Consider the following 25346-nt stretch of genomic DNA (forward strand, 5'->3'; position numbering starts at 1 on the left):
AGTCTATCTGAGGACATGAAAAGGATAGTTCTGTGTCTCACTGTGCAATTTTCAGTGTCCCCAGCTGAAAGGCTCCTCACCTCTCCACATAAAGGTTGACTAGTTCATCCCTGCTCAGAAGATTGTCCATTTCCTCTCTATGTCCATACTGGGTTCAATAATTTTTTCCCTTGTTTCTCTTCACACATTCTTGCTTCCTCTCTTCCCCTTCTCTCCTAGCCCTGCACCAAAACATTAAAAGACAGCACTGCCACAACTACATCCCAATATCCCCTCTGCTCCATCTTCTTAAGTCCCTGTTTGCCAACTGAGGCATGCTGATGTAAATTAGTCCTGTTGCAGGAATGAAGTGCACAGCTATATGAACTTGACCTCCTAGGAAGAGTTGTCAATACCAGACCTAACAGGTCTTTCAGACTTGCCTGCTCCGCACTCTCTTTCCACGTTATAGGAACACCACTTTGATTTGCTGAATCCTCAGTTTTAGCTATTCTTGCTCTCTGTTTTATGCTTCTCAAACATCTGCAATTCCTCTAATTTTTTAATTTAGTCTTACTTAGTGGCTTTAAATTCTCTGCGTTTCTTATGCCCACTGCACCAGGCACCAGGGAATCATAAGTAGCATAGTTCCCTTTTGAGGTGCTATGAATGCAGTTATGTGACACTCCTAAAAGCTGCTCTTTGTGGTTAAAATTTTTTTTCATTAACTCTTATGACATCTTTGCAGACAAGATGCTAGAGTGAGATCCATGACACTTTGATGTGATGTAAAGATGGAAGGTGAATTCAGTTGATAAACCTTTGGGTGTCCTAATTTTTAATTATTTTCTCTATAGGGGCACGTGGGCTAAGTCTTCCCTGAGTGCTTGGAGCACAGGCATGTGAAGGGGCTTGTATTTGAAGGTGCAGTGCTTCCTACTGTTCTCTCTTTGGTGCCTATCCAAACTCAAATATTGACACAGCTGCGGAATGTTCTCACTGGAGCTGGGCTCATGTGCTGTGTTTGAAGCGTGTGCCCTGTGTCACAGCAGAACTGGGAGAGAAGGGGGAGCAATGGGGGGAAGGGGCAGGGAGAACCCAGACCCCTATTGCCTAAATAGCTGACCTGCTTCTTTATTCCAAGGTAACAGGAAAGAAGTAGAAGGAGCAATTATGAATTAGGAGGTCTTCACAGAAACATTGTTCACCTGACTCTTGATCTGAGTAGGGGGAAGCATGTCTGTGCTGTGCTGCACGTATCACTTGGCTGCAAGATAAACTTAGCTGGCTAATTCTGAGGAGAGGAGGTGATTCACCAGGAGGTGATTCCCATGGGCCCCTGGTAGTGATGCCACCACCATGGCTTTGTCTTAGAAACAGCATGTTCTCATGTGAGCAACCTTTTTCTTGACAGCAAAACAATGCATAAAGTTGTTTACTCCTAGGAAATTCCTATAAAAGCCCTGAAGACCAAGGTGCTGGTGAACCTCAGCATGAATGGGATCTGTACAGGGTGCTGTGGCCTAACTGGATAGCTGTGCAGTGCTGTTTAGCTTGGTGTTTGCAGCATCTCAAGAGGTGTGGGATTATCTAATGCCATACCATTCCTTGTATTATGTCCAGTAAATGGTATTTTAATGACTACACTGTGGACTCTGAGTGCTGTTTTTATTGGGATCCATAATAAGGCCTCATGCCAGTGCATTACATTTGGTGCAGTTGTCAGGATGCTGGTGAGAAGGGAAGAAAGATAGCAAGGAAAAGGATGCGTGCCTGCCTGGTGCCACATGCTGGCATGGGGAGCAGTTACACAGCATGCTGCCTTTCAGTGCCAGTGAGGGTTAAGCTTTGGGACAGCAGACACGTGGATTGCCTAGCTGGCTGGAGATCTCGTGCACCCATTACCAGTACAGGCTCAAGCAGCAAGCACACAGCTCTGCTGGGTAACATAGTCCACCATGCTGGCAGGGCTTCACCAAAGCTTTGGGGTGCTGCTGCAACACTCCTGGGTGACAAGTGCCAAGGTCTTTTGGATGATTAGGGTCCTTTCTGCTGGCAGGGTGACACCAGGTGTCAGGCATGCACACAAGTGTTACATTTAAACCTCATACCACAGTCAGGGTTCAGTCCCTAGCCAACTTGTAAACTGGCTTAAACCTGACCAAGGTGTTTGAATGAAAAGGAACAGGCTGCAAGGTAAGGAGACAATTCTCTGGGTCCTGAAGTCCTCCCTCACCTGGCAGCTCCCTGGCCCTCAGGGACAGGGGAACCCCCGTGTGAAGGGAGAAGGGTTTCATCTTTCTGATTGTATTCAAGGTGTTGCTTTGATTAAACTGTATAACTCCCTTTAGGAAGAGATTGATAAATGCCTCAACTATTGAACAAGCAAACTATCCATCACAGACCAAGGTCAAAGAAAATGGGCTAAGGCCAAACCCCCTATATTCTGCTCCCTGAAAGTTGAAGAAGTAGTTACACAGGAAAAAAATTGCCAAAGGCTTTCTTAAAAAGATGAATCAACACATAGAAGGAAAGAGATCAAAACTCCTAACTGTGTTACAAGCTGTCACTCTGGATGATAAAGATATCTTAACTCTCTTGTCCTAAGAAAGAAAATAGCATCCATCATTCATGGATGAGTGAAAGCAGAAAGAAAATGAAATTATAAACATTTGCTTGCAGGAATGGAAGAGTTAAATGTTGGAGGGGTGGAAGTCACACCCCTGGAGAGGTGATAGGTGATGCATACTGTGCTGCTGTAGAGGCTAACCACAGGAATGGGAGAAACAGAGAGGAGCCCTAGAAGCACATTAGGGAATGAGAAAGGCCACAGTGTGAGGAGTCAGCATCTTTAATTGCTAACATTGTTGTGAGACACCAGAAAGGGCTGGAAAGTGTCCCAGGATGTAGTGAAAATCTCCAATTACAAAGCAACAAAATAAACGTAGGAACCAGAGCAGAAGTAATGTTTAAGGAAGATGGTATAGGTAGGTATTAGAAGATATTCATACCGTATAACCAAGCTTAACTGCTGTATTGTAGTGTTGCTTAAAGTTAGCCTTATATTCTGCATGATCCCATGGAAGGTGGTAAGACCTTTCCTTTAAAGGAAAGACAAGAAGAGGGTAAAAATCTATGCATAACAACTTTGACTTAAGCTGCAGTGTAAATGCTGCCTCATTATAAAGAAGAGACAGAGATGCAGAAATGAAAGTGATTGAGGAGATTGAAAGCTGCTCCTCCTCCAGTCAGGAGTGGAGGTGGCTGTGTGGGACACAGAAGCTGCTCTGACCTCACCACTCTTGTTTGTGCTTTTCCCTGTCCCTGCCTGTGCTCTCTGCCTAAATGCTGCTTCCCCTGCTAAGTAACATGGGCATTTCTAGGGTTGTGTCTAATCCCATTCACACACTCTCCACCCAGGTCATTTCCACCCAGGGAATCCCAGCCATTCCTAAAGGTGTCTCTCCAAAATCCATAGTGAGTAGAGATGTGTGTGGATGAGAACAGGAGATACTCTTATTATGTGAGGAAGGAAGCCTCTGCAACTGCTCTTTGTACCAGTGTCCAGAGTCATTCCTCAGCCACCCTAATGCTAATATTTGCACTCCTTCTATGGAGATAAACATTACAGATGTATCAGTTGCACAGAGGCACAGCACAAAATATGCTCCCTGCTAGCAGGAAGCACTTTTGTTCCATGTGGCAATTCCTGAGACTACCCCCATACTGCCCTGTTTTTCCATTCTTGCCAATAGTCTGCTTGCTGTAGCAATCATTTGAGCCTTCTCAGCTCTGGTAGTCCACTTCTTGACTTAACAGCTGATGTCATGACATCCAGACCATTCCTCTCTCCCTGTTTCTGGAAGCCCTTGTTTTCCTGGCTGGTTTTGGGTATGCTAGCTCCCTGCTTGTCAGAGTTTCTGTTTCCTTTTGGATGGACTTTAGTACGTTCCACTATGGGGGGAAGGGGGAACCCAGCCTTCATGCTGCTTCATCCTCTCCACTCAGCTGGGAATTATAAGGTATTGGGAAGAATGCACTGCCAATGGCACTGCTAACTAACCTAACTGGGAGGAAAATTTAAATTCCAAATGGGCTGTCAAAGGCATCCTTTCTGCTTATTGTCATGGGCAAGGGAGAAGGAGAAACACTGAAACTGTGTGCTGTGGTGCCAAAATAGCTGAGGCTGAGCTTGCTGATAACTGCGGGAAGGAAAGACAACTGAGCACTAGGGAGAATCAGGGGGGCTTGCAGATAAAAAGAGAAGGACTGGGAATGGCTAAGGAGGTCTCAAAGTCTTCCTGCATTTGAGGCTGCTAGAGTACAGCCTTTGAGAAAAGTCAGTGGCAGGGACCTGAACCAGCATGGTGGGGAGGCAGTGATGGTGCCAGGGGCTGCATGGCAGCAAAGCCAGGGAAAAGGAGCAAGCTCTCTGGCTGGGATGGCTGTGAGTTGGCAGAGGTACCTCTCTCTGGCCCCAGTTCTCCCTGTGCCCTGGGACAAACTTGTCCTCTTGCTACTCATGCCATCTTCCTAGATATGAAATAGGAAGTTAAGTAAGGAAATGAAGATGCTCTGACAGGAAGGAGAGATGCCAAGAGAGGAGGGATAAGAGTCCCACTGTCCCTGACACACCACGACCTGGAGTCCTGTTTCTTCATTCTGGTTCAATATTAACCCAGCAGGGCTGTGATTCTGCTTATTCTGCTTCCTTTGCAATTCCCGTGCAGCCAGGGCTGTACAGCATGGCGCAGACCAAAACCACCATACTGAGGGGCCTGCTCTTCTCCAGCCTTCTGCACCTCACCTTGAGCCATGCTGGAGGTAAGAATCAAGGGCAGAAGTACCAATAGATGACAGGAGGAAGACGGGAATAGTTCTTTCCAGGGGTAACAGAGGTGGCAAGTTTTCTTCCTCAAGTCAGGAGGACAGGCTAAAAGCTTGAAGCTGGGAGCAAAAAGGTGCTGAGAATGGAGTGAACATGGGAGGATGCAGCTGCATCTGTCAGCTGGTGACAGCAACTCAGTGCATTTTATGGGTCACTTGGGAAATGGCAGGGAGGGGACTGTGGCTTAGTACAGGATCAAGTCTAACATAACCATCGGGCTTTTGGAGATAGTTTCTCAGCTGACCTAGGTGACTTCAATTCTCCATTGCCTCCCCAGCTGTCTCTTATTGAAACTTTAGGTCATGCAAAATATGCCACCTTCCTGCCCACTACTCCTTTTACTAGAGCTTCTAACTGTCTTTTCTTAACATGAGGTTAAGTCCTCTTGGACCCACTACTGTGAAGGGGAAGACCTGTCTCCAGGTCTCAAATCAGGGGCTCTGAATATGAAATGAAACCAAGCTATGCTTATCGCAGTGGTCTGAGGCTTGCAAGACAGAAATGCAGTGGCTGGGGACAGGGTCACTGGCAGGCTCAAAGCAAACAAGCCTCTATCTAACTGCAAATGAGCAGAGCAACTTTGTTGAGGAAGCAGTGTTCTGTCACTTCTGTTCCTTATAAGTGATGGGAGCTGTGACAGGATGAATTCCAGAGAGCCTGCTCTGATCATCAAGTGTAGACCTCACAGGGCTTCTCCTCTCTGTGTGGTGTGCTGGGGGAGGCTGGGCTGTGGGTTCACCACATCAGCTGCATGCGGTTTTTGGAAACTGCAAGGGGAGACAAAGGTGCCCTCTGGCTGTGAGCAGCCCTTTGACTGGCAGTGTTCTGACCTGATAGTTTTCCTGGAAAAGGGGCAGGCATTGTCACTGCTCAAGCGCCACCGACGTGCCAACAAGGGATTTCTAGAAGAGATGCTTAAGGGAAACCTGGAGCGAGAGTGCTTGGAGGAGATATGCAGTTATGAGGAGGCTTTCGAAGCCCTTGAATCCACCGATCAGACGGTATGTACCAGGAAACATTCCCCAGCCACCCTCTGTAAAGAGACACCAGCAGGTTGCCCACACAGCCAGGGGCCAGGGTTGTAATACTCAATTCTGTGAACCAAAGATGAGGCTGATGAGTGCATACCCCATGGCAAGCTCAGGCTTCCTTAGGGAGCTTCCCTCCTTGAGACACTGCATGGACTACACCTGAAAGTTCAGATTCTTTTCTCTCCCTCTCTATGCATAAAGTGACAAGGTCCTGAAGAACACCTTCCATTAGCTCAGCATGGTATCACACACATGTGAGCTGCTATCCCAGACACTCACAGAAGCACTGGCATAGTAGTCAAAACACTGAGTGCAGGCTCCTCAGACTCCCTTGAGCTTCTGCACACCCTGCCCATTTTTCCAGTTTCCAGACTCACTCACTCTGCCAAATTTGTCCTGCATCCTTTTGGGATTTGCCCCTAGCCCCAAGGCTGGTGTCCTTGCAGAATTTCACACCCAAAAAACCAACAGATAAACAGTTAGGAGCCTAAGCCAGCAAGACATTACCTCTTTGGAGTACTTCAAAAGCAATCAGCCCCAGGCTGCATGGCAGAGATGAGCAATACCTACATGTGATCTGTGGCCTTAGAAATTCCAGGTTCAGCTGCTTGGACTTCTGCACTGTAGCCCACTGCACTACTTGCACTGCTTGCTCTGCAGGTTGATGAAGGTTGGAAACATCTTTGGTCTCCTTAGAAACAACAGTACTGTCTTGATTCCTGAGTCTGAAGTGTGGGAATGTGGTTTTTTATCGCATTTTTTGCTTTGACTCCGTAGTAACTGGTATAACAGAGCTAGGTTAGTCTTGTCTTTTGTTGTGATGGGATGTTCTTTTACTGGTTTGAATAGCAGTAGCTAAGAAAGGTTTGATGTTCTGTGTCCCTAATTTTTTTTTAATCTTTTTTACAGGATATATTTTGGTCAAAATACCAAGGTAAGTTGTTTTGATTCTTGCAGCTACTGTTACTCCTTAGAATGCACTGTCCCATCCTGGAGAGATGGCTCCCTCTTTTAAGAGCTCACTTTCCAGGGCTAAGCACTTGTGTTTTGTCTCTAGATGATAAACTGGTTCAAATGATGATGCTTATTTGGATTGCTTTCATATAATGTGTCTCTTTCTTCTTATTTTGCTAGTATGTCAGGGCCTGGGAAAGGCCAGGACAGTTCTGGATGCTTGTCTAGAAGGTATGAACTTCATGCTGACCTCAATCTCCTTGATACAGTGAGTGCCAGGAACTTGCTTCCTGCAGAGATTGTACAGAAAAAAATTAAACTGATGTTGGAGAAGCCGTCTAATTTTAAAGAAAAATACCAGGGGAGGAATTTGAAATTATTTCTTACTCTTTATTTCCCCAGTAATCATTTCAACAAACAATCTAGTTTGTGCACTGAAATAGTATGGGGTAGATATCCTCATCCTTGTGACACAGTCAGGTGTGAGCAGCCTCTCAGAGCCAAAGCAAAGCACAGAGCCCTCAGGGAAAGCTCCCTCTGATGAAGCAGAGAAAGCTTAGGCTGTGTGCTCTTCTCACAGGAAGAGGAGGGCTCTGCTATGGCAGGTTTATGCACCCAGCAAAAGTTAAAGGGATATGCGAGATGGTACTTCTGACCTTGAAAAATGCAACATCCAGTTCCCCTGACTGGCTTACACTGTGTTGGGATTTTGACAGGTAACTGCGCTCTTGGGCTGGGCCAGAACTATCGGGGAACAATTAGCCAAACCAAGTCTGGGATTGAATGTCAAGTGTGGACAAGCAAATATCCACATATTCCTAAGTAAGTTCCTCTCCTGCATTCCCCTTTAAGAGTTCTCTGCTGTGTCCTTCCTTCCCAGCCTAATCAGCTTTGTCTCTCATAGATTTAATGCCACCATTTATCCCAACCTCATTGAGAACTACTGCAGGAACCCAGACAACAACTCGGAAGGCCCATGGTGCTATACCCGAGACCCAACGGTAGAACGGGAGGCGTGTCCCATCCCCGTGTGTGGTATGTCCCAGCACTCCAGAGAGCCCTTCACTCACAGCAAAACACTGCACTGAGACTGATACTAAAGCAGTCAAGGAGGGTTAAGGAGGGGAATGCTTACATGAACAGAGGTCAGTAGGAGTAGAGAAGCTGCATCTTAAAGGGTAAAGGAGCTGAGAAAGAAAAGTCACTGAGTTGCCCATACATAATGAGCTGTTTTCTCTAGATTATGCTAATCTAGATCTAAATTAAAACCAGTACCCTGGAATGTACTAGAGTATCTTCTAGTCAGTCACCCCAAAATCCTGGCCCAGCTGTCTCAAATTAGAGACAGCCATGAATCATAATGTTTTTTGGTCTGAATTCCTACCTTAGGACAAAATAACTACAGTTTGTGCTTGACTGCCTGCCTTAAACATTCTCTCCTGTGGAGGAGTGCAGTTTAATACTTACAATCTCAAGTAAAGAGCAGATGCCCTTCTCTCATCATTGAACTGAATATGGAGGATCATCCCCCGACACTTACACATTCCCTTTCTCCCTAGTACAGAGCCATCTCCCCTGGGGCTTGGCCTCTGTCTCAGAAGAACTGGTAAAGGAGAGAACCTTCTCACAGAGCAGAAGTCTCTCTTTCAAAAACAAAGACTAGAAGCAACAACTCATAAGCAAAAGTTAGAGGTCAGAACCATTTTGACATGGGGTTATTTTGAAATTTCAAAAGCCATTATCATTGCTCTGGTTTGCAGAATCTAACAAACTGAAAAGAAACACTGCTCTGCTTTGAGGCCAGGCATCAGGCATGATGCCAGAGGTAGCACAGATGCCTCATGAGGCCATCAGGCATCTGTGCTATCTCTGTTCACCAGTTAATTTCTGACCTGCAATATCTTACAGTTACACTTCCTATGTGCATGGATGTAGCAGGATTAGAAAAGCCTTTGTGCACTGATCTTTTATAATCATGTTGACATGAGTCAAAAAACAGAAGCAGCCCTACCAATAAAGGTGAATACTACTTGCCCAGTGGCTGTTGTGCACCAGAGTGAATAGTCAAGTAGGGTATCTCTTCACATGGGGACTCCCCCTGTGCACAAGGAGAAGGCACCTTGAGGCCCAGCCAAAAGAGATTATTGGGTACCCACTCCTTCAGGAAATGCTGCTTAAAACTTGCAGTCATCACGACACTTGCAAGGAAAAGTGTGAAAAGTCTTGCAGGGAAATTTTTCACTTATCATCATTAGATTTAGAAACGTTAGCAAAAGTTAAATTTGCTATTTTAGTAGAGTATCACAGTAAAAGGCTCCCCTATATATGGCCTAGTTATGCATTTTAGAATAAGGTGTTGAAGGAGCTAATACAGCAGAATTATGCCTAAGACAGCTACCGATCCCTTGAGCTGGTTCTCAAAGATGTCCCAGATGGGAACACAATATTGTTCCTCATATCTTAGTGACAAAGAGAAATGTGATGAATAGTGCCAGCCTCACTTCACATACTGCTGTACCATCTTCGACACTGCAATATTTTAGAGGGCCACCCCATGCCTAGAAATACAGTGGGAGTTCCTAAACATAATGGGAGGCCCCATGGAACTCTAGGCTTTACTAAGGGGCTCTGGTACTATTTGCTAATAGCACTTCTGAGTGCACAGCTGTGGCTTAAATCACAGCCTTCTGTCTTTCCAGGTGAAGATAGAACAACAGTTCCATTCACTCCACGGGTCACAGAACCTGCACCAATGGAGCCTTGTGAACCAGAGAAAGGCATGCTTTACACAGGGACTCTCTCAGTCACTGTGTCTGGAGCTAAGTGTCTACCATGGAACTCTGAGAAAGCCAAAGAGGTGCTCCATGGAAAACAAGTTGACCCAGAAGTGGAGCTGAAGGAGAATTACTGTCGGAATCCAGACAGAGATGACGAGGGTGCCTGGTGTGTCACAAATGAATCACCCTACTTTGACTACTGTGATCTGCACTACTGCGGTGAGAAATCTGCTTAGGTTTGGGTAGGCCCATATTTGAGGCAGTGGCAAATAACAGGAGTAGAACGAAATGCTTGGCCTGGGAGGAATAGACAAGGATGTACGTGCACCATGCACACGGGAGTCTTGTTTGTCCATATATCTATCACATGTAGGAACCTGCCTTATGTGCATAGCACTGTTACCTCTCTCAGGTGTTCTCCCTGAAAACTCACACTGGTGGACAAGGCACATTAAAAAGAGCACTGGTGTTTTAAAACATCATTCCTTCATCAGACCTACTGTTTGGGGAAAGGAACATTTACATTGCTGATAATTATGGCAACTACACTTAAACCTTTTGCCTTGTTTGTCTTTACATCTCTCAGACAGCTTGCTAGAGGATGAGAACCAAGAGTCTGAGGGACTATCAGGACGTTCTACTCTTCCTAAAGAGTTCAAACCCTTCTTTGATGAAAAAACTTTTGGTTCAGGTGAAGCAGGTGAGCAAAAACTCTAGGTACAGCATGTTTGCAGAAGGGCTATACCTTCTTCCCATTCACTGTTCCTCAGAAACATCAGCTAGCCAAAAGCTGTTAAAAGCAGGGGAAGATACTTAAATTCCTTGAAGAACTCTCAAAAGTCAATATCCAGTTCCAATCATGGAGCCAGTAAGCACTTCTTAAGATCTTCCAGCTTCACATGCTGACTGCAGACAACAGTTCTCCACTGTGATTCAGGTAGAGTAGCAAAGCCAGATTGCTTGTTTTTTCAGATTGTGGCACTCGTCCTTTATTTGAGAAGAAAAAGATAACAGACAAAAGTGAGAGGGAGCTGTTTGATTCCTACACAGGAAGAATTGTTCATGGGGATGATGCAGAAGTTGGCAGCTCCCCCTGGTAAGCATTGTCTCTGCATAGTCTTTGGGAATTGTGTTTTCCTTCTCTTCAGCTCAAACAGGTAGAAATAAAAGGGCTTTCCTATCTTAGGCAGTGTGCATAAGTCATAGATTCTAATCAAAGCTTCTTCAAGTGGCTGACAGAGCAGTACTAAAATAGCTGGAAAGAAACGCACCTCTTGAATCAAGTATGCAACCACTGGAGAAAGCAAGTGTGTTGGTGTGTTTCATCTTCATGTCTTCCTCTTTCCAGCTTTGCTGGAATGAAAAGGATGAGAAACTTCATCAGGTAAAAGAAATGGGGTAAATAAATGGCCTACTACAGAGGATATACATGTCCAGGGAAGACTTGCTACAGAGCTACTCACTCAGTTTTGTCAGTATAGAGCAATGCTGTTTCCTGCTCACTGCCAAATCTGCACTTTCTGCAACACACTAGGACCCATTTACTCCTGCTAAGGGCTTCCTTCCTCATCTCTCAGGCAGGTGATGCTCTACAAAAAGTCTCCACAGGAACTGCTGTGTGGTGCCAGCCTCATCAGTGACAGCTGGATCCTGACTGCTGCTCATTGTCTTTTTTATCCACCCTGGGACAAGAACTTAAGTACAAGTGACTTATTGGTGCGGATTGGCAAGCACGTAAGAGCAAAGTAAGAGTCTGAATGAAGTGGAAGGAACTAGACTTCCACTTGAAGTAATGAGATACTTTGGAGTTGGGCTGTCATTCAGTATCCACTGAAGTATTATAACTAATGTCACATGCCTCTCAATAACAGGATCTAAGGGGGCTGTAATTTACTGCTCTTGCTGATCCTAAAGGTTGAAGTGAAAGGGAGCAAGGAAGCCTGAGAAATCTAAAAGGGTGCTCCTATGTAAAGACAGCATTGTCTCAGAGGGTACAAAGCTGAGAGTATCATAAACTCCAGAAGACTCTCAGCTGCTACTGTACAGCGAGTTTTCCTTCACAACTATTTCAGATATGAAAAGAATAAAGAGAAGATTGCTCTGTTGGATAAAATAATCATCCATCCCAAGTACAACTGGAAAGAGAACATGGACCGAGACATTGCACTCATGCACTTAAAGAGACCCATCAGCTTCAGTGACTACATCCATCCTGTCTGCCTGCCTACCAAAGAAGTAGTGCAGAGGTGAGGAGGAGAGAGAGAGAAAAAAAACATGACTTCTCCAGGCTATTGGCACTAAGAGTGCCAGGCAGAAGAAAGCTGTTACAATACATTTAATTATACTTGTGCTTCCTTCCACAGGCTGATGCTGGCAGGTTACAAAGGGAGGGTAACTGGTTGGGGAAATCTGAAAGAAACATGGGCCACTAGCCCCTCCAACTTGCCCACAGTTCTGCAACAAGTCAATGTGCCCATTGTAGATCAAAGTACCTGCAAGGCATCCACTAGAGTCAAAGTCACTGACAACATGTTCTGTGCAGGTAAGTAACACTGGAGTCACAGGCACAGCTTGCCACAGAAGTAAAGGGCTCTGAGTTCCTGGTGTGACTCATGCAGCTAGGTTACTTTCTGATAAATTTATAATTGCCCTCCACAAAGAATAACTTTCCCATGATAAGAAATTTCTCAGCTCTCAGAAAGTGAAAGCTGGAGAACTTAAAGCTAGGAATAAAGTTTGCAACAACAACCTGTGTAAGGCATTAGTCTAATGGTACTATGTAGCAGCAGCAGCTGCTAAGGGAGAACTACACAAATGAAATTATCTTTTCACTAGTATAGAGCAGTTCAGTGACTTCCTAAATTAAAGGCTGCACACCTATTATCCTATCTACTAGCTTGTCTCAATCTTTTGGAGCCCATTCATACTTATGGCCACAAATTTTGAAGGCTCCTGCCTTCCTAAATCTCTTCTAGCATCATGCCCTTTTTGAGTGAGAAGGGAAGTCAACACAGAATTCAAGTTATCAAGGTACCATGGATTTATGTACCAGTTTAATAGTTTCTGATATATTCTTCATTTGTGCAGACTTCATCAGTTCCTACAAGGAAGCCTTGAGATTTTTGACTAAATTTGTGCTGCTTGCATCTAAATGCATGGGACTGCTTTAGTTAGGATGGAAGCCAATTACACAAGCGTGCTGAAAATACAGAGCTCTTATAGATTCTCTTTCTAAACAACATTCTGTGAAATAGCTGAGATGCAGATATACAGAAAAAATAGCTGAGATGCAGACACAGGTGATGGGAACGTGCAGAGATACTATCCAGTTTATCAGGAATGAATGAAATCCTCTTCCTCTTCATAGTGATACTTTAGGAAGACAGCTGGGGAGACGAAAAGCAGAACTTAAGTGACAGGAAAGTAAAAGTGGGGATAACAGTGAACCTCTATAGTAAATAGAAGAGGGAAGACAGACTATTACAAATAAGTTTCTAAGACAAGAAAAGCACAGTAGCTCACGCTACAGCTGTTGTACAGTGTCAGTGCAACTGACACTAACACAAATTCTGATGAAAAAACAGATTCAAGACTGCTGCAAAGACAGATGCAAAGTTAGAATTTTTACATATATGAAAAACAGAAGTCCGACTTAACAGCATCAGCGATATCATGGGTCCCAAAAATTTATGCCATTTATCCCAAAATCTTAAAGAAAACATGGCCAATAACAGCCACTCACCCTACAGTCAAATGTCCATTTTTCTTGCCTGTAGGTTACAGTCCTGACGCACTAAAGAGAGGAGATGCCTGTGAAGGGGACAGTGGGGGACCTTTTGTAATGAAGGTATGTTCAACAAGTTCAAGCTTCTAAGACATATGAAGATAGGTCTGTTCTGTGCCGAAATTCATAGTCTAAAAAAAGCAGCAGAGTTGAGCCACTGCTGCTGAGTGGTTGAAGCAAACTCAGCTCATGCCTAAGGTGAGCAATGGAGACCAATCCAGCAGTCAATCAGTTCCATTTCTATACTGAGCTCTCAGCATATTGGGAGATCACCTGCAAGATGCATGAGTGATGGCTAATTCTTAATTAGAGATTTAAGAGTAGAGACAAAATTACTCCAACAAACTCTACTGGAGATGCCAGTCTGAATCCCAAAGTAGCATCCATCATTAAACAGACTGGGGCACATCCAAGGTTTAGATCTGAGAGGGCAACCAAGGTGCAAAACAATCCAGAGCACATGTCTTATGAGGTGTGCCTGAGGGAGATGGGCTTGTTTAGTCTGGAGAAAAGGAAGCCCAGGGGAGACCTCCTGAAAGGAGGCTGTAGCTAGGTGGCATTCAGCCTCCTTTCTGTCAAACAAAGCACAAGAGAAAATGGCCTCAAGCTGAGCCAAGGGAGGTTAAAGTTGGACATCAGAAGGAATTTCTTCACTGAAAGAGTGCATTTAGTGTTGTGGTATAGTTAACACAGTGGTGTTTGGTCAAAGGTTGCACTTGGAAGTCTTTTCCAACCTTCATGATTCTCTGATTCCATCAAGGTCTTTTGCTCCTTCTGCCAATCTCATTTTTTGTTTACTTTAGAACCCAGATGACAACCGTTGGTATCAAGTGGGAATAGTTTCATGGGGAGAAGGCTGTGACCGAGATGGCAAATATGGATTTTATACCCATGTATTCCGCCTGAAAAAGTGGATACGAAAAGTCATCGAAAATCAAGGGCGATAGATGAAGCATTTACCTTGCCTGGTCTCAGTTTTGCTACAATGCTCCATTTTAAAACATAAGCATAGAAGATCCTGAAGTAAAACAAGTTATATCCTTACAACTTGACAAAAGGAAGGTCTTATCCCTTGAAAATAAAAGCTCTGAAACCTATATTCTTCCTTTTATTCATGCTGAATTTTAGGTGCAGGTGTATCTAAATCATGACAGTAGCCAGGACTACCACAGCACTAATTATCTGTTGTGCTTCAAATTCCCCTCCCTTCCATCACCTATAATCAACAGGTTTTGGACCCCACATAATGGCCTTATCAGTCACAGCAAGCAAGATTATGCCTTCATGCACTATCCCTTTCCTCCCTTCAAGACAACTAATATTCTGTTCTAGTTTTTAAACCATGTATGTACCAGAGATAACCACCCTACAGTACTTGTAGCATTCCACAAGACACCAATGTCAAAAGTAAAGCAATTAGAAGCTGTTTTGATCAGACAAACATTGTTCACACTACAACAGCCGGCAATAAATACCAGCACCACTGTGTGCAGTTCATCCTACAAAGGAATAGTGACTTGAATACATTAACCAGCACTTTCATTAAGTTCCTACACAGCAGGTGGTGCTGGGTTCTCATTGTGTATTTTCCACCTGCATAGCAAGATTCTAAAGGAAGCAATTCATGTAGTCATTGTCAAAGCCTGCAGTGAAAACATCCTGCACTATACCTGTTTGCTTGTGTTACAAAGGCTGTTTAAGGATCTCTCCAAAAACAAGCTTCAGTCTTTCATAAACTCCTCTTTAGTAGGAATTTGTGGACCACTGAGGACCCAGAAGTACAGCAGTAAACACAAATTCTTGACCGGCCAATTTTCTACTAAGACAAATGTGACATTTTTTCCCAAATAAAGCACAGAAACCAACCTCTCAATGAAATCTGAAGAAAAAAACTCAACAGCTCAAGTTTCATGACTGTTTAAAGTAATTGATAACCACATACATTGAACGCTGAAAATATTTAGCCCTTCTAATGTTTAAATTTTAAGCCTCACCCCTTCACTACTATCAAATCTGTGACAAAAGAGGGGAACCGGGACCATACAGTTTCTGGAGAAAGTCACTGTTCATATTGACTTGTTACAAACAATACAGAAGAATCATTTTTAAAATTCAGTTTAATGTTATTTAAATATTGTCTGGGCTAAAGATTAGGCTTTATTAATTTATGTGCACAAGTTTTAGTTCAGAACTCCCAGGATATTGAGTCCAACCAAACACTACAAAGACACAGGGCAAAAACTCATTCATAAAAACAACTATATCTTCTGCTACTCAATTATTCCTGTATTTCACTTCTGAGTCAGCTTCAAATTTAAAATAATTTATGCAGGTTTGCAGGCATTGCTGTTTTACATCCTGAGCTAATTAACAAATAGTTCTTCAGAATGTCTGCTGAATATGGTAAAGGAACATATGGATTAACTAAAATGTCACTAAGTTTCAGAGAGCAGCTAGTAATTGAGAGGTAGCGGCAGTAACTCTAATGTAACTCTAGCCAACACAAACTATTCACAAACTGCCCCAGTTTAAGTGCACAAAACCACAGCACTTACCAATAAGGGCCAAACCTCCACTTGTAACAGAGCTCTGTTCCACAAGTGCACGCCCATTTCAGGTTATGAGAGGAGACTATGATTACTAAATGGAGGCAGTGGAGCAATGAATGGCTTCATATCAGTTAACACAGGATGGAGAACACTCATGATCACCTGTTACCACAGTGTGCAAACTCACCATAAGCACCAAGCAGCATTATGTCAACTGCAACCCCAGCCTAGGGGTCCTGTGAAAGGAAGATTTCAGACATTTGCAGAAGCTCTGGCATAGATCTGTACAAGTACTAATTTAAAGTCACGTTTTTACTGTAATCAGGCAAGACAGTTTCAGCAATGGCTCTCAGGCAGAGACTGCTGGTCCACATAGCAAACAACAAAAGCAGCAGCTACATGGAAGAGATTAAAAATCTAGCATAGAAGTGTGCTATTTTAAGCCTGCCTGTCCAACCCTTCAATAACTCTGTTCTAGCTATGGAACACGTGCAATTTATGCTACACAACCAGTTTTCACATGGAAGTGCAGCAGTAAGGTGAAAATACATAACCTCCCTAGAAATGAAAGGGCTAGAAGGATACGCAGTGTGTCTGCCTTAAATCTTCATTATTTGGAGCTTCTGAAAAAGACTCTTCACTCATTAAAAAAAAATAAGTGGCTACAACTTTTGCAGACTAATTCTATTAGGTGTCTTAGTTTAAAAATGATAACATCTGATGTTTAAGAGCAAAAAGAATGTAGTGAGTGAGGTTTACCTGCATGAGGAACACTGCTTAACCAGATGAGTTCAGGATAAATGAGTCCACTGACCATATACCACTGCTACTCTATTCCATATCCTCAGCAGGCTCCCTCAAAGAAAGCTCCCTCAGCTGGGACCACACAACCTGGGTAAAGGCATCACAAGGACTAGATAATTCAAAATAAACATTTCAGCAAACTAAATATTTTCAAGTTACAGAAACATTCCAAAACAAAAAAAGCAACTATATAAAAAAATGTACTACTGCTCATAGAAGAGTGCAAAGTCTCAGGACTGCACCCACAGACAGTGTATTTCCACTCATTTTCCTTACAGTGTATCCAAACACCAAGGTTCATGTCAGCTTAGCTCAGTTTCTAGATGCCCAGTCACTAACATTCAGAAATAGAGAGTGACCTCTAACCAGCAGCTGCTGCTGTTCCTACAGAGGCTGGTATCGTTAATGCAAACTTTATTTACAAAAGACACTTAAATTAGTTACTTCATGCCATGTGTCCATACAGAATCAACAGTTCAAGGATTACATGGAGAAGAATTCACAAAATTAAAAGTGAAATCACTAAAGGTTTTCTAAGAGTTAAGAACTAGGAAAAGATTTTAAAGACAACTTTACAAATAAAAACCCCAAGTCATGAGAAACTAGTCTGAGCAAGAGGATGGTTGTTTACAGGTCTGTACACTAAAACTAATACACAAACAGCCTTCTATTGTCAAAGAGATGCTCATTGAGAAGCAGATTATGTACAAATACTTGTGCCACAATGACTCAACCCCCCAAAATCCACTGTATTATACATAAACCAGTTTGTATACATTAGGCCTAAACGAGGCCATTTAACTATGAAGACTTCTAGTTTAGTAAACTAAAGCTGAAGACAGCCCCAAGCAACAGCGATACCGTGTCTCTGCATCTCTATTTGCGACTGCTTTTTATTCTCTCCAATCTTTTTTTCAAGTCATCAATATTGGCCGCTGCAGAAGAAGGTGAAGCCAGGGTAGTTCCAATGCCAGAGGAATGAGTCTGATTGGAGTCCAGGTCCAGATGTTGGTACTGCTCCCGGGACTCACGCAGCTGGGAGAGCTTACTGTGAAGCATATCTGTAGAGGATGCAACTGTAGGGAGTGTTGGTTTAGAGAGCAGAGACGTCAGAGGGGGCCTGTCTTCCTGCTATGAGGGAGAAAAGGGAAGTGTTAAGACCTATAGTGGTAAAGGCCATATAAAATGTACAAATCATAATCAATGGCTTTTCATCTCTACAAGCAGTAAAAATAGAGGAAAGGAAAAGAGCACTACAACACAAGTGGATCTGGAGCAATAAAGTCAGTTGCTGTCAAAGTCAGAACCACGCAAAGCTAATTACTATGCTCAATCATCTGAGTAGTTAATGTTTAATTTTATGTGAACAGGGACACAAAGAAACTAGTCTTTCAAGATCAAAATATTCCCTGCAGACCGAAGTTTTACAGAGATAGACTGCCAGAGTCTTGAACAGCCTAAATTCTAACACAAGAGAAAAATCCCTGCCTATGTGCAACATCAGCAGACAACGAATTTTCTGGAAGAATGAGAAGAGGAAAATGGCAAGACTGAACCTGTCAAAGACTTAACGTGGCAATTCACTGTTCTTTTACCAATGTTTCCATCTGAGTTACTTACCTTGTTACTATGATCTAGGAAACCTTTCCCCTCCTCAGAGCTCTAAGCTGATACTCAAATTTGTGTCAAAGGTTAAAACAGTGATGAATCTGGATGACTATTCCTAGAGTGAACATCACTTCTCACATGGCCGAATTCAAATTTCAGGAATTAGCACTAGATTCCTAACACACAGATCATTGAACTGTAAGAAATTTTAGTCCACAGATTTCCAGTACTAAGCTCATTCATCATTCCTGCACCTCAGTATCCATACACCCAAAATATATAAAAGTTCAAAGTTTTTTCAGCTCTCATGGTAGTTTTAGAGCAGAAAGTCTAGAATTTCCACATCCTTAATCTCTGAGGTGTTAACTTTTAGAGAACAGTTATTGTTTGAACCTTTCTGAGACTCAACTTCCCATCAAAGAATGATAGTAAGCTACAGGCCCGTAGAAACAACCTGCACACAACACCAGCAATGCAGACAGAGCAGATTGAAATGCAAGCCTACTTGGCCAAGTAATGAGATCAAAGCAATTTATACTAGGCATACTGACATGCAGTGAGTAGCTAGGACATGCATTATAAATGAAAGATCATAAATTCTGATTGGAATCTGTCTTCTGGCATTTGAATTCTTACTTAAAAAAAAAAGTAAGTAAGTGCAAATCAAGTGCCTCTCCAGGGGATTTACAAGTGTTGTCAAGTACAATACCTTTGCGTTGTCGAGGCCACAACGCTGCCTGAGGATTTTTAATCTTTCCAAGTAAACTGAAGGCCCCACTTCCTCCCCATTTGTGTTTCCTATAGATGAAGATACAGTGTGGGTAGACGCAGGAACACATGTTCCTTCCATCTGAGGAGAAATTCCTGGAAGATGAGGGGAAGGATGGAGGAGAGTTAAAAAATTTAAAACATCAGAAAAGCATAAACCTCTTGGTCAGTTCCTTGCGATAAGGTGCAATGGATGAAGAATTAACCAACCTATTATTTGCTAGTTACTTGCATTTGCTAGTATAGATATATCCGGCCTTTCATTTCCTTGCAAAAGTGACAACTGAAAACCAAGAAAAGAAATGGAGAAATTTAAGGAATGGCTGCAGAGCAGCTCTAGAAGTGCTGAAGCCAACAGCTGAAGAGAACAGTGCAGGGAGAGGAAGATACTGATGCGCATCAGCAGTGAACATGTCCAACGGGAGAACTGAGCAATCGGCAAGGTGAGAAATACTTGGAGTTGTCTGTCTTTTTCTAGTTTAGTCATACTTTTGCGCTTACCACTGATTCTAACCCCTCTTTATCTCTCATTTGTGCAACTTGAAGCTTTTTATTCCAACACAGACTCAAAGAGTGATTTCTGGAATGCACATAATGAGGTTTTTAAAGCTTCCCTACAAAGAGACTAGAAAAGGAATTTACATGATGAAAAAAACTTTTCCATTATTAAAAGAATTGCAAATTCTTTCTTAAGACTTAGCATGGACAAGGATTTGCTCTCACTAATTTATGACAAGGGTGTTTTAAATAGATAAAAGGAGTATAAAGGTTAAGCTTTTATACCTTACTCTAAATAAAGCACTGTTGCAATATGGAACAGCATGTTTTATTACATCAGACAAAGTTAGGGAAGAAAAAAAAAGACAACTGTGGCACGTAAATTAGGTTTTAAAAACTGCTGAACTAATATTTCTCAATTGTACAGACTTTTACGATGCAAGGTAGAATTTTCTGTCCTACACAGGTGGACACATTTAGGCAGTTCTGAAAGAACCTCATACAATCCATCTTCCTAAAGGAAACCACAATATAGAGATAGGAGGAGTAGGAGTAGAAAAAAGGCTTAAGTTTCACAGGACACTATGAAATGAGTAAGAAATAAAGGTTAGAGGCAGTTTTGCTAGACTGTGTATCAGCTTTTACTGTCAGCTAATAATTTGTCACATTCCTTCCCCAATATTTCATTAAATACTCTTTTGTATTTATCTGCAATGAAAAGACTCAGCGACAAACAGTTTTACAGTAATTCATCCAATTAATCACAAATTCTGCAGAAACAGTTCATGTTATTTAAAATAAGCTTTCCAATTCCACAGAAAATAATACTATTAAAAGCATCCTATATGTTTTTTAGTAAAAAGGTAAAAGGAGAATCTGACAGCTGGCGCTGCCGTTTTAAACCAGCTTTATACCTTGCAGAACCAATTCTTGATACCAGACACATGAAACACAGTCTAATGTTCAATCCACACTACAGGATATGGATTAGAACCACAAGTTTGCCAAGTCTTTCAGATGTTTTCTACATTTAGTGTGATTCTAACTTCTGTTTTTGTAAACAAAGAATGCATACTCCCTAAAAACGCTGCCTCATGAAGCAACTCAAGCAGCAAGAAAATACATAGCTTGCTTCAGAAATCCATAAATGTATGCAAATATTAATTTCTACCAGGAGATCTGTAATTGTTCTATCTCTGCTTCTCACAAACCAATCAGTTTTGCTCTAACATGTACCTGTAGAAGTAGTAATGCGCCCTTTCCCTTCCCGTTCTGTTTCTATCAGTCGGAGGCCTCTTTCCACATAGCTTTGGAAGAACTGTGAGGAATTTTTCAGGAAGGGCTCAATGTCTGCATCAGAATATTTCTTTTTGTATTCATACAGTTCTGCCAGACCCTGGGAGAGAAGAGTTGCTATGTATTACTACAACCGCTGCATACACTATTCTAGTGTATCATGCTCTCTTTCTTGCAGGAAGGGGGCACTCACCTCCTTGGTGTTCTCCTTTGAGCCAATCTTCTTAAATATTTCTGCCAAAATATCATTGACTTTGGCTTTCGAAGCCTTTTCCTCCTAAATAAATAAACAAAAGGAGACTTTTAAAACAAAGAATAAAATGAAAACAAATCTGACAAACCCATGACACCCTCACACCTGCTAGCTGGATACAGAGCTTCCAAGATGAAGGAAACCTTGAAGTGATCAGGGTTCTACATAGCCACTTTATACACAGAATGTGAGCAATAACATCATGAAGATGTAGGACTCCTTCTGAGAAGTGTTTAAAACCTGTTTTGGATATGGCTAACTTTTAGTAGATCAGATGCAGTACCATGCAGCATAAAACTTCTGCTACACATTTGAATTTCCTGCAGCTATGCAGGAATTGAATTTCCTGGGATATGCACAGAATACTCAGGTAAACACACACAACAAATTCCCAAAATAGCCGTAAATGAAAATTTCACTTTACTAGAGTATTTCCAACATTAGTTGCATGTTGAAAAGGGAATTACTACTTACACAAAATTTAGTTTGTTTCTTAAATGAATTGCTTTACACCCCCTTCCCCTGCCAACACATCTTTACTTACTATGCGAGAAGCTCCTTTTTCTGTATCCTTATCAGCTTTTCCAGTCTGCTCCATAGCATGTTTCATTAGTCTACAAAGGTGAGCTTCTAGCTCAGACTCATTTTTGTTGTCTATCATTGTTAAATGATCTAAAATCTAAAATGAGAAAAAAGGGGAATTTAAAAAAAGGAAAAAAAAAAGAGGAAATACTCTGAAGACTGCATGAACATCCAATTTAAAAATATAAGACTAGTGATTGCTCTGACCTTGGGCCCTTTCAGCTTGCACAGGGTGTGAAGGAGTGTCTTCAATGTCCTAATAGGGAACTCACTCTTACATTGCTTCAGCTTCTCTTTGGGAAAGACCTTCATGAAAATGTGGATATCCAGCAGAATCCGATCCAGATTGATGCTATTGATGGTTTCCGGAAGAAGACGCACCATTCTCCACAGACACTGGAATGAGAGGCTGACTTAAAGCAAGACAACTCAAGAAAGAAGCACTTGATTATATAAGAAGTTACATAATACTACCACTGAGTCACTTCACTCTGCTAGCACATCATACGGGCATGCACTGTGTCTGCTACTCAAGCTAGATTTGCACTGGTGCGTACTTTCTCTTTGTAACTGGCTGTACAGCATCCAGACCTTTCTTTAGAGCTGATGCATAAGTAAGGTACTGATTTCTCTACCTATAACTGGAGACTGAATGCTTTGTGTGAAGAAATTTCAGCAGATTATATATATATATGATATATGCTACGTATACCTACACATACCACAAGTTCTTTAGGTTTAACCTCATTAAGAATGCCTCAGCTGTCTTTAAATCTTACCAGTTACAAAAGGGGGTTGTATGGTAAGAAAAGATCATGCTCATGCTTTAAATGCAGACATTTATCTGTTCACTCCACCTGTCAATACAGATGACAGGACAGAAGTCAGCTCCACCCTCACACTCTCTGAATCCATAGTACAGTGTGCTGCTCAAGCAAATAAGCCCAGCAGGTGACTGTATGGAGGACTGCACCTCTGTGTGGAGTTTGTATTAGTGTACACAAGCTTCTGTAAACTATTAACAGGTGTTAAGCTCCCTCCTAAAGTCCCTATATGTGACATCTAGTAAGATTAGAATTATAGAAGTTGTAAGAAATATTTCAAGTTATCGACGCTAATTTTTTTAATTCTATCTGTTCTTTCAGGTAAAATGATTCAGAGAAACCACATAAATTCAAAATCTCTACTACAGGCTCACCTTCATGACAAGTTCTGAAAACTTAGGAGAGCTGGCTGTTGCTAGAAGACTGTCTTGGAGCAGGACAAGCAGAGCACTAGAAGGAATAAATTTATAAAGGTTACACAGAAAAAGTGCTATACCTAAGAAAAAAACATACAAACTCAGCACAGAATACCTCACCGGAGACTGGGGTTAGTCCAGCAGATGTGCAACAACTCTTACCTTCTCTCTTTTTAGTATGTTACAAGAATTTAAGAGACAGTCTGCTGAACTTCAAAGCACAAATAACCATACTAAGCTGGCTTGTTTAGCCTGCCTCCAGCTGTACAGTTAAATTCTGATCACAATCAGTGATAATTCTTTATTAGCTAGCTGAGTGATTCTACAGACACCGGTCTTTGCTTACAAAATGACTAAAACTCAGCTGTTCAAGGAAAATAAGAGAACATGTAAAGAAGAGCAGTTAATTGTGCACTTTTCATTATTTACCTTAAGATGTTGGTCTGGTCAGACTTCTCCAGAACTTTAACTACCAAGAGATTGACTGATCGGATGACCTGCTCACCCTCCTCAAGATCTTCAACCCGAGAATCCAGCATTAATGTAATAAGACCATGCATTAGGTCTTTAAGCACACCAGTGGATGCCTCTCGAGCCAGACTCTCTATCTGAAATAGCTACAGATTGAAGAAAGTGTTAGATTTCCCTGCACATAATCCTTTAGTATAGGGACTTCTCTAGACTACAGTGCCAAACCATGACATCTCCCTGTTTCCCACAAAAGTAAAAACAGAACTATGAACAAAGTTATTTCTACTGAGTGACTTCTGAAAATACTCAGCAATCAAAAGGTAAACAATTTTAAAACCGGAGCTTGATAGAAGTCTTAGTGGCTGTATTTTGCAGAAGCAGAGACCTTCTTCCCTTCCCCTTATTCTTGTTCCCCACTTACTCTCAAAAGGTGCATTGATAAGCATTTGGCAACAAACCTACTACTAAGAAAGATTTAGTAGTAAGCGAACCTAGGTACAGAACAGACATTCCATTCTCCCACAACTTCTGCACAGAAGTTACTTGCTCTTCACCTTATCTCTTACAGGAAGCCTTACCGTGATCATGCTCCCAATAATACAGCTGTAAAGTCTGACAATCTCATCCTTGTCCAGCTTCTCATCTGCCATGTGTGTATTGTAGATTAACCGGAGCTGCATAAATGTGGCTATTAGGAACTGGTCAATGTGGCCAGACATAGCTTCTGCTTTGTCCTCCTGCTTGAGAACCTCATCAATCTAAGATTTAAAAACAAAACACTCTAGTAAAGTCAACATAATGCAAACAGTGCAAAATAACAATAATTTAAATACTTTTCTGTAGGAAAGGTTTTGCCCTGACTAATCCATTTGCCAAGGCAGTTGTATTTTAAGCTTTCACCCAAAATCAGTAGCTAGAGATTTGTATTGCTAATCCAAACACAATCAATTACTGATATTTTAGAGAACTGCAATCCTATCCCATACACAAATGAAAACAGCAACAGCTGCATCACAGATTCTGGAATTTACAGCTTTATGAAATCTTCTGGACAAAAAAGCTTCTAATTAGTTAAAGCCACCTTAAACCCATGCAAAAACTATGGGGCAAGACAATCCTTTTGCTAAGGATCTCTAAAACACTTAAAATTTAAAAGTTAATTCTCACTGACTGACTGGCTTTTACAAACTCTTAGCAGAAATAATTTTACAAAATCAAAAATGTAACACAGAAGCACTAATGAGAAAAGCATTAAGGTTATTCTACATCTTTCAAGTGGAATTTCTATTGCTAAAGCGAGTCAGATGGCCCCTGTGCACTTAGTTTTGTCATCAGGGAGATTCTGAGCAGAGTCCACGTCACCTGACATGATTGCTCCACCACAGTGCAACTCATCACCCTCGCAGGCAAAGTCTGGTACAGTGTGATTAGTTGCTACTTTAATTCACTTACCTGTGTCAGAGCCTGGATACTTGTATTTATATCACCACTGGCCACTTGGGAAATGACAAAGTTGATAGTAGAAGCTGTGTTACTGTGCATGTCATCAAAGTGCGGAGACACAGCACGGATTCTAAAGGGTTGAAAACAGGATTCATTACTTTTTGGAGAGCTACACTTATGTACACTTAACTGCTGTATTTCAATGAAGATTTAGAGGAAAAAGTATTTCATTTTTCACTGAGGATTCTCAAGGAAGGAATAATTTCTTTTTACCATGTCTATTGCACTGTTTGTAGACACTGATGATGCACTTACTCAATATCATCTAACTATAAAAATGCCTAAGTAGAACTTATGTTTTTCATTAAACATAACTGCTCTCCAGATTTCAGAAGAGTACAACAAACCTTTGTTTTGCCAT

At 42.0% G+C, this 25346-nt stretch overlaps 2 protein-coding genes and 1 non-coding gene across 4 annotated transcripts in view; 1 reads left to right on the forward strand and 2 right to left on the reverse strand.

Moving 5' to 3' along the window:
* The first annotated feature begins 4724 nt into the window (after positions 1-4724).
* Positions 4725-14504, forward strand: F2 (coagulation factor II, thrombin). Its single transcript, XM_014306401.2, has 14 exons — positions 4725-4803; positions 5705-5868; positions 6808-6832; positions 7033-7083; positions 7569-7674; positions 7757-7887; positions 9552-9848; positions 10216-10329; positions 10602-10725; positions 11207-11374; positions 11702-11875; positions 11993-12171; positions 13406-13476; positions 14217-14504. Exons 1-14 carry the CDS (start codon positions 4725-4727, stop codon positions 14358-14360), a joined length of 1827 nt encoding a protein of 608 aa, XP_014161876.1. The 3' UTR covers positions 14361-14504.
* Positions 14505-15512: 1008 nt separating this feature from the next.
* CKAP5 (cytoskeleton associated protein 5) overlaps positions 15513-25346 on the reverse strand; it is a 43426-nt gene continuing 33592 nt past the window's right edge. For both annotated transcript variants that reach the window (XM_005419442.2, XM_031055694.1), the window contains 10 exons: positions 24935-25055; positions 24061-24240; positions 23441-23628; positions 22970-23045; positions 21979-22167; positions 21734-21868; positions 21130-21213; positions 20877-21036; positions 19084-19238; positions 15513-17897 (listed from right to left, as the gene is read on the reverse strand). In XM_005419442.2, the coding sequence (XP_005419499.1) occupies positions 17643-17897; positions 19084-19238; positions 20877-21036; positions 21130-21213; positions 21734-21868; positions 21979-22167; positions 22970-23045; positions 23441-23628; positions 24061-24240; positions 24935-25055 (1543 nt within the window). In that variant the 3' untranslated portion in view covers positions 15513-17642. The remainder of the gene's footprint in view (positions 17898-19083; positions 19239-20876; positions 21037-21129; positions 21214-21733; positions 21869-21978; positions 22168-22969; positions 23046-23440; positions 23629-24060; positions 24241-24934; positions 25056-25346) is intronic.
* On the reverse strand, positions 24777-24887 carry LOC115947747. Its single transcript, XR_004081600.1, has one exon. It is a non-coding gene; the product is annotated as a small nucleolar RNA SNORD67 (small nucleolar RNA).

This window comes from Geospiza fortis, unplaced genomic scaffold, assembly GCF_000277835.1.
Source record: "Geospiza fortis unplaced genomic scaffold, GeoFor_1.0 scaffold66, whole genome shotgun sequence".
NCBI classification, from domain to species: domain Eukaryota; kingdom Metazoa; phylum Chordata; class Aves; order Passeriformes; family Thraupidae; genus Geospiza; species Geospiza fortis.

Bases quoted from the DNA above. Each gene is read 5' to 3' on its own strand.
- F2 (XM_014306401.2), top strand. From the start codon at position 4,725: ATGGCGCAGACCAAAACCACCATACTGAGGGGCCTGCTCTTCTCCAGC. The intron at 10,330-10,601 runs GTGAGCAAAAAC...TTGTTTTTTCAG, and splicing joins TTTTGGTTCAGGTGAAGCAG to ATTGTGGCACTCGTCCTTTA. The intron at 11,375-11,701 runs GTAAGAGTCTGA...CAACTATTTCAG, and splicing joins GGCAAGCACGTAAGAGCAAA to ATATGAAAAGAATAAAGAGA.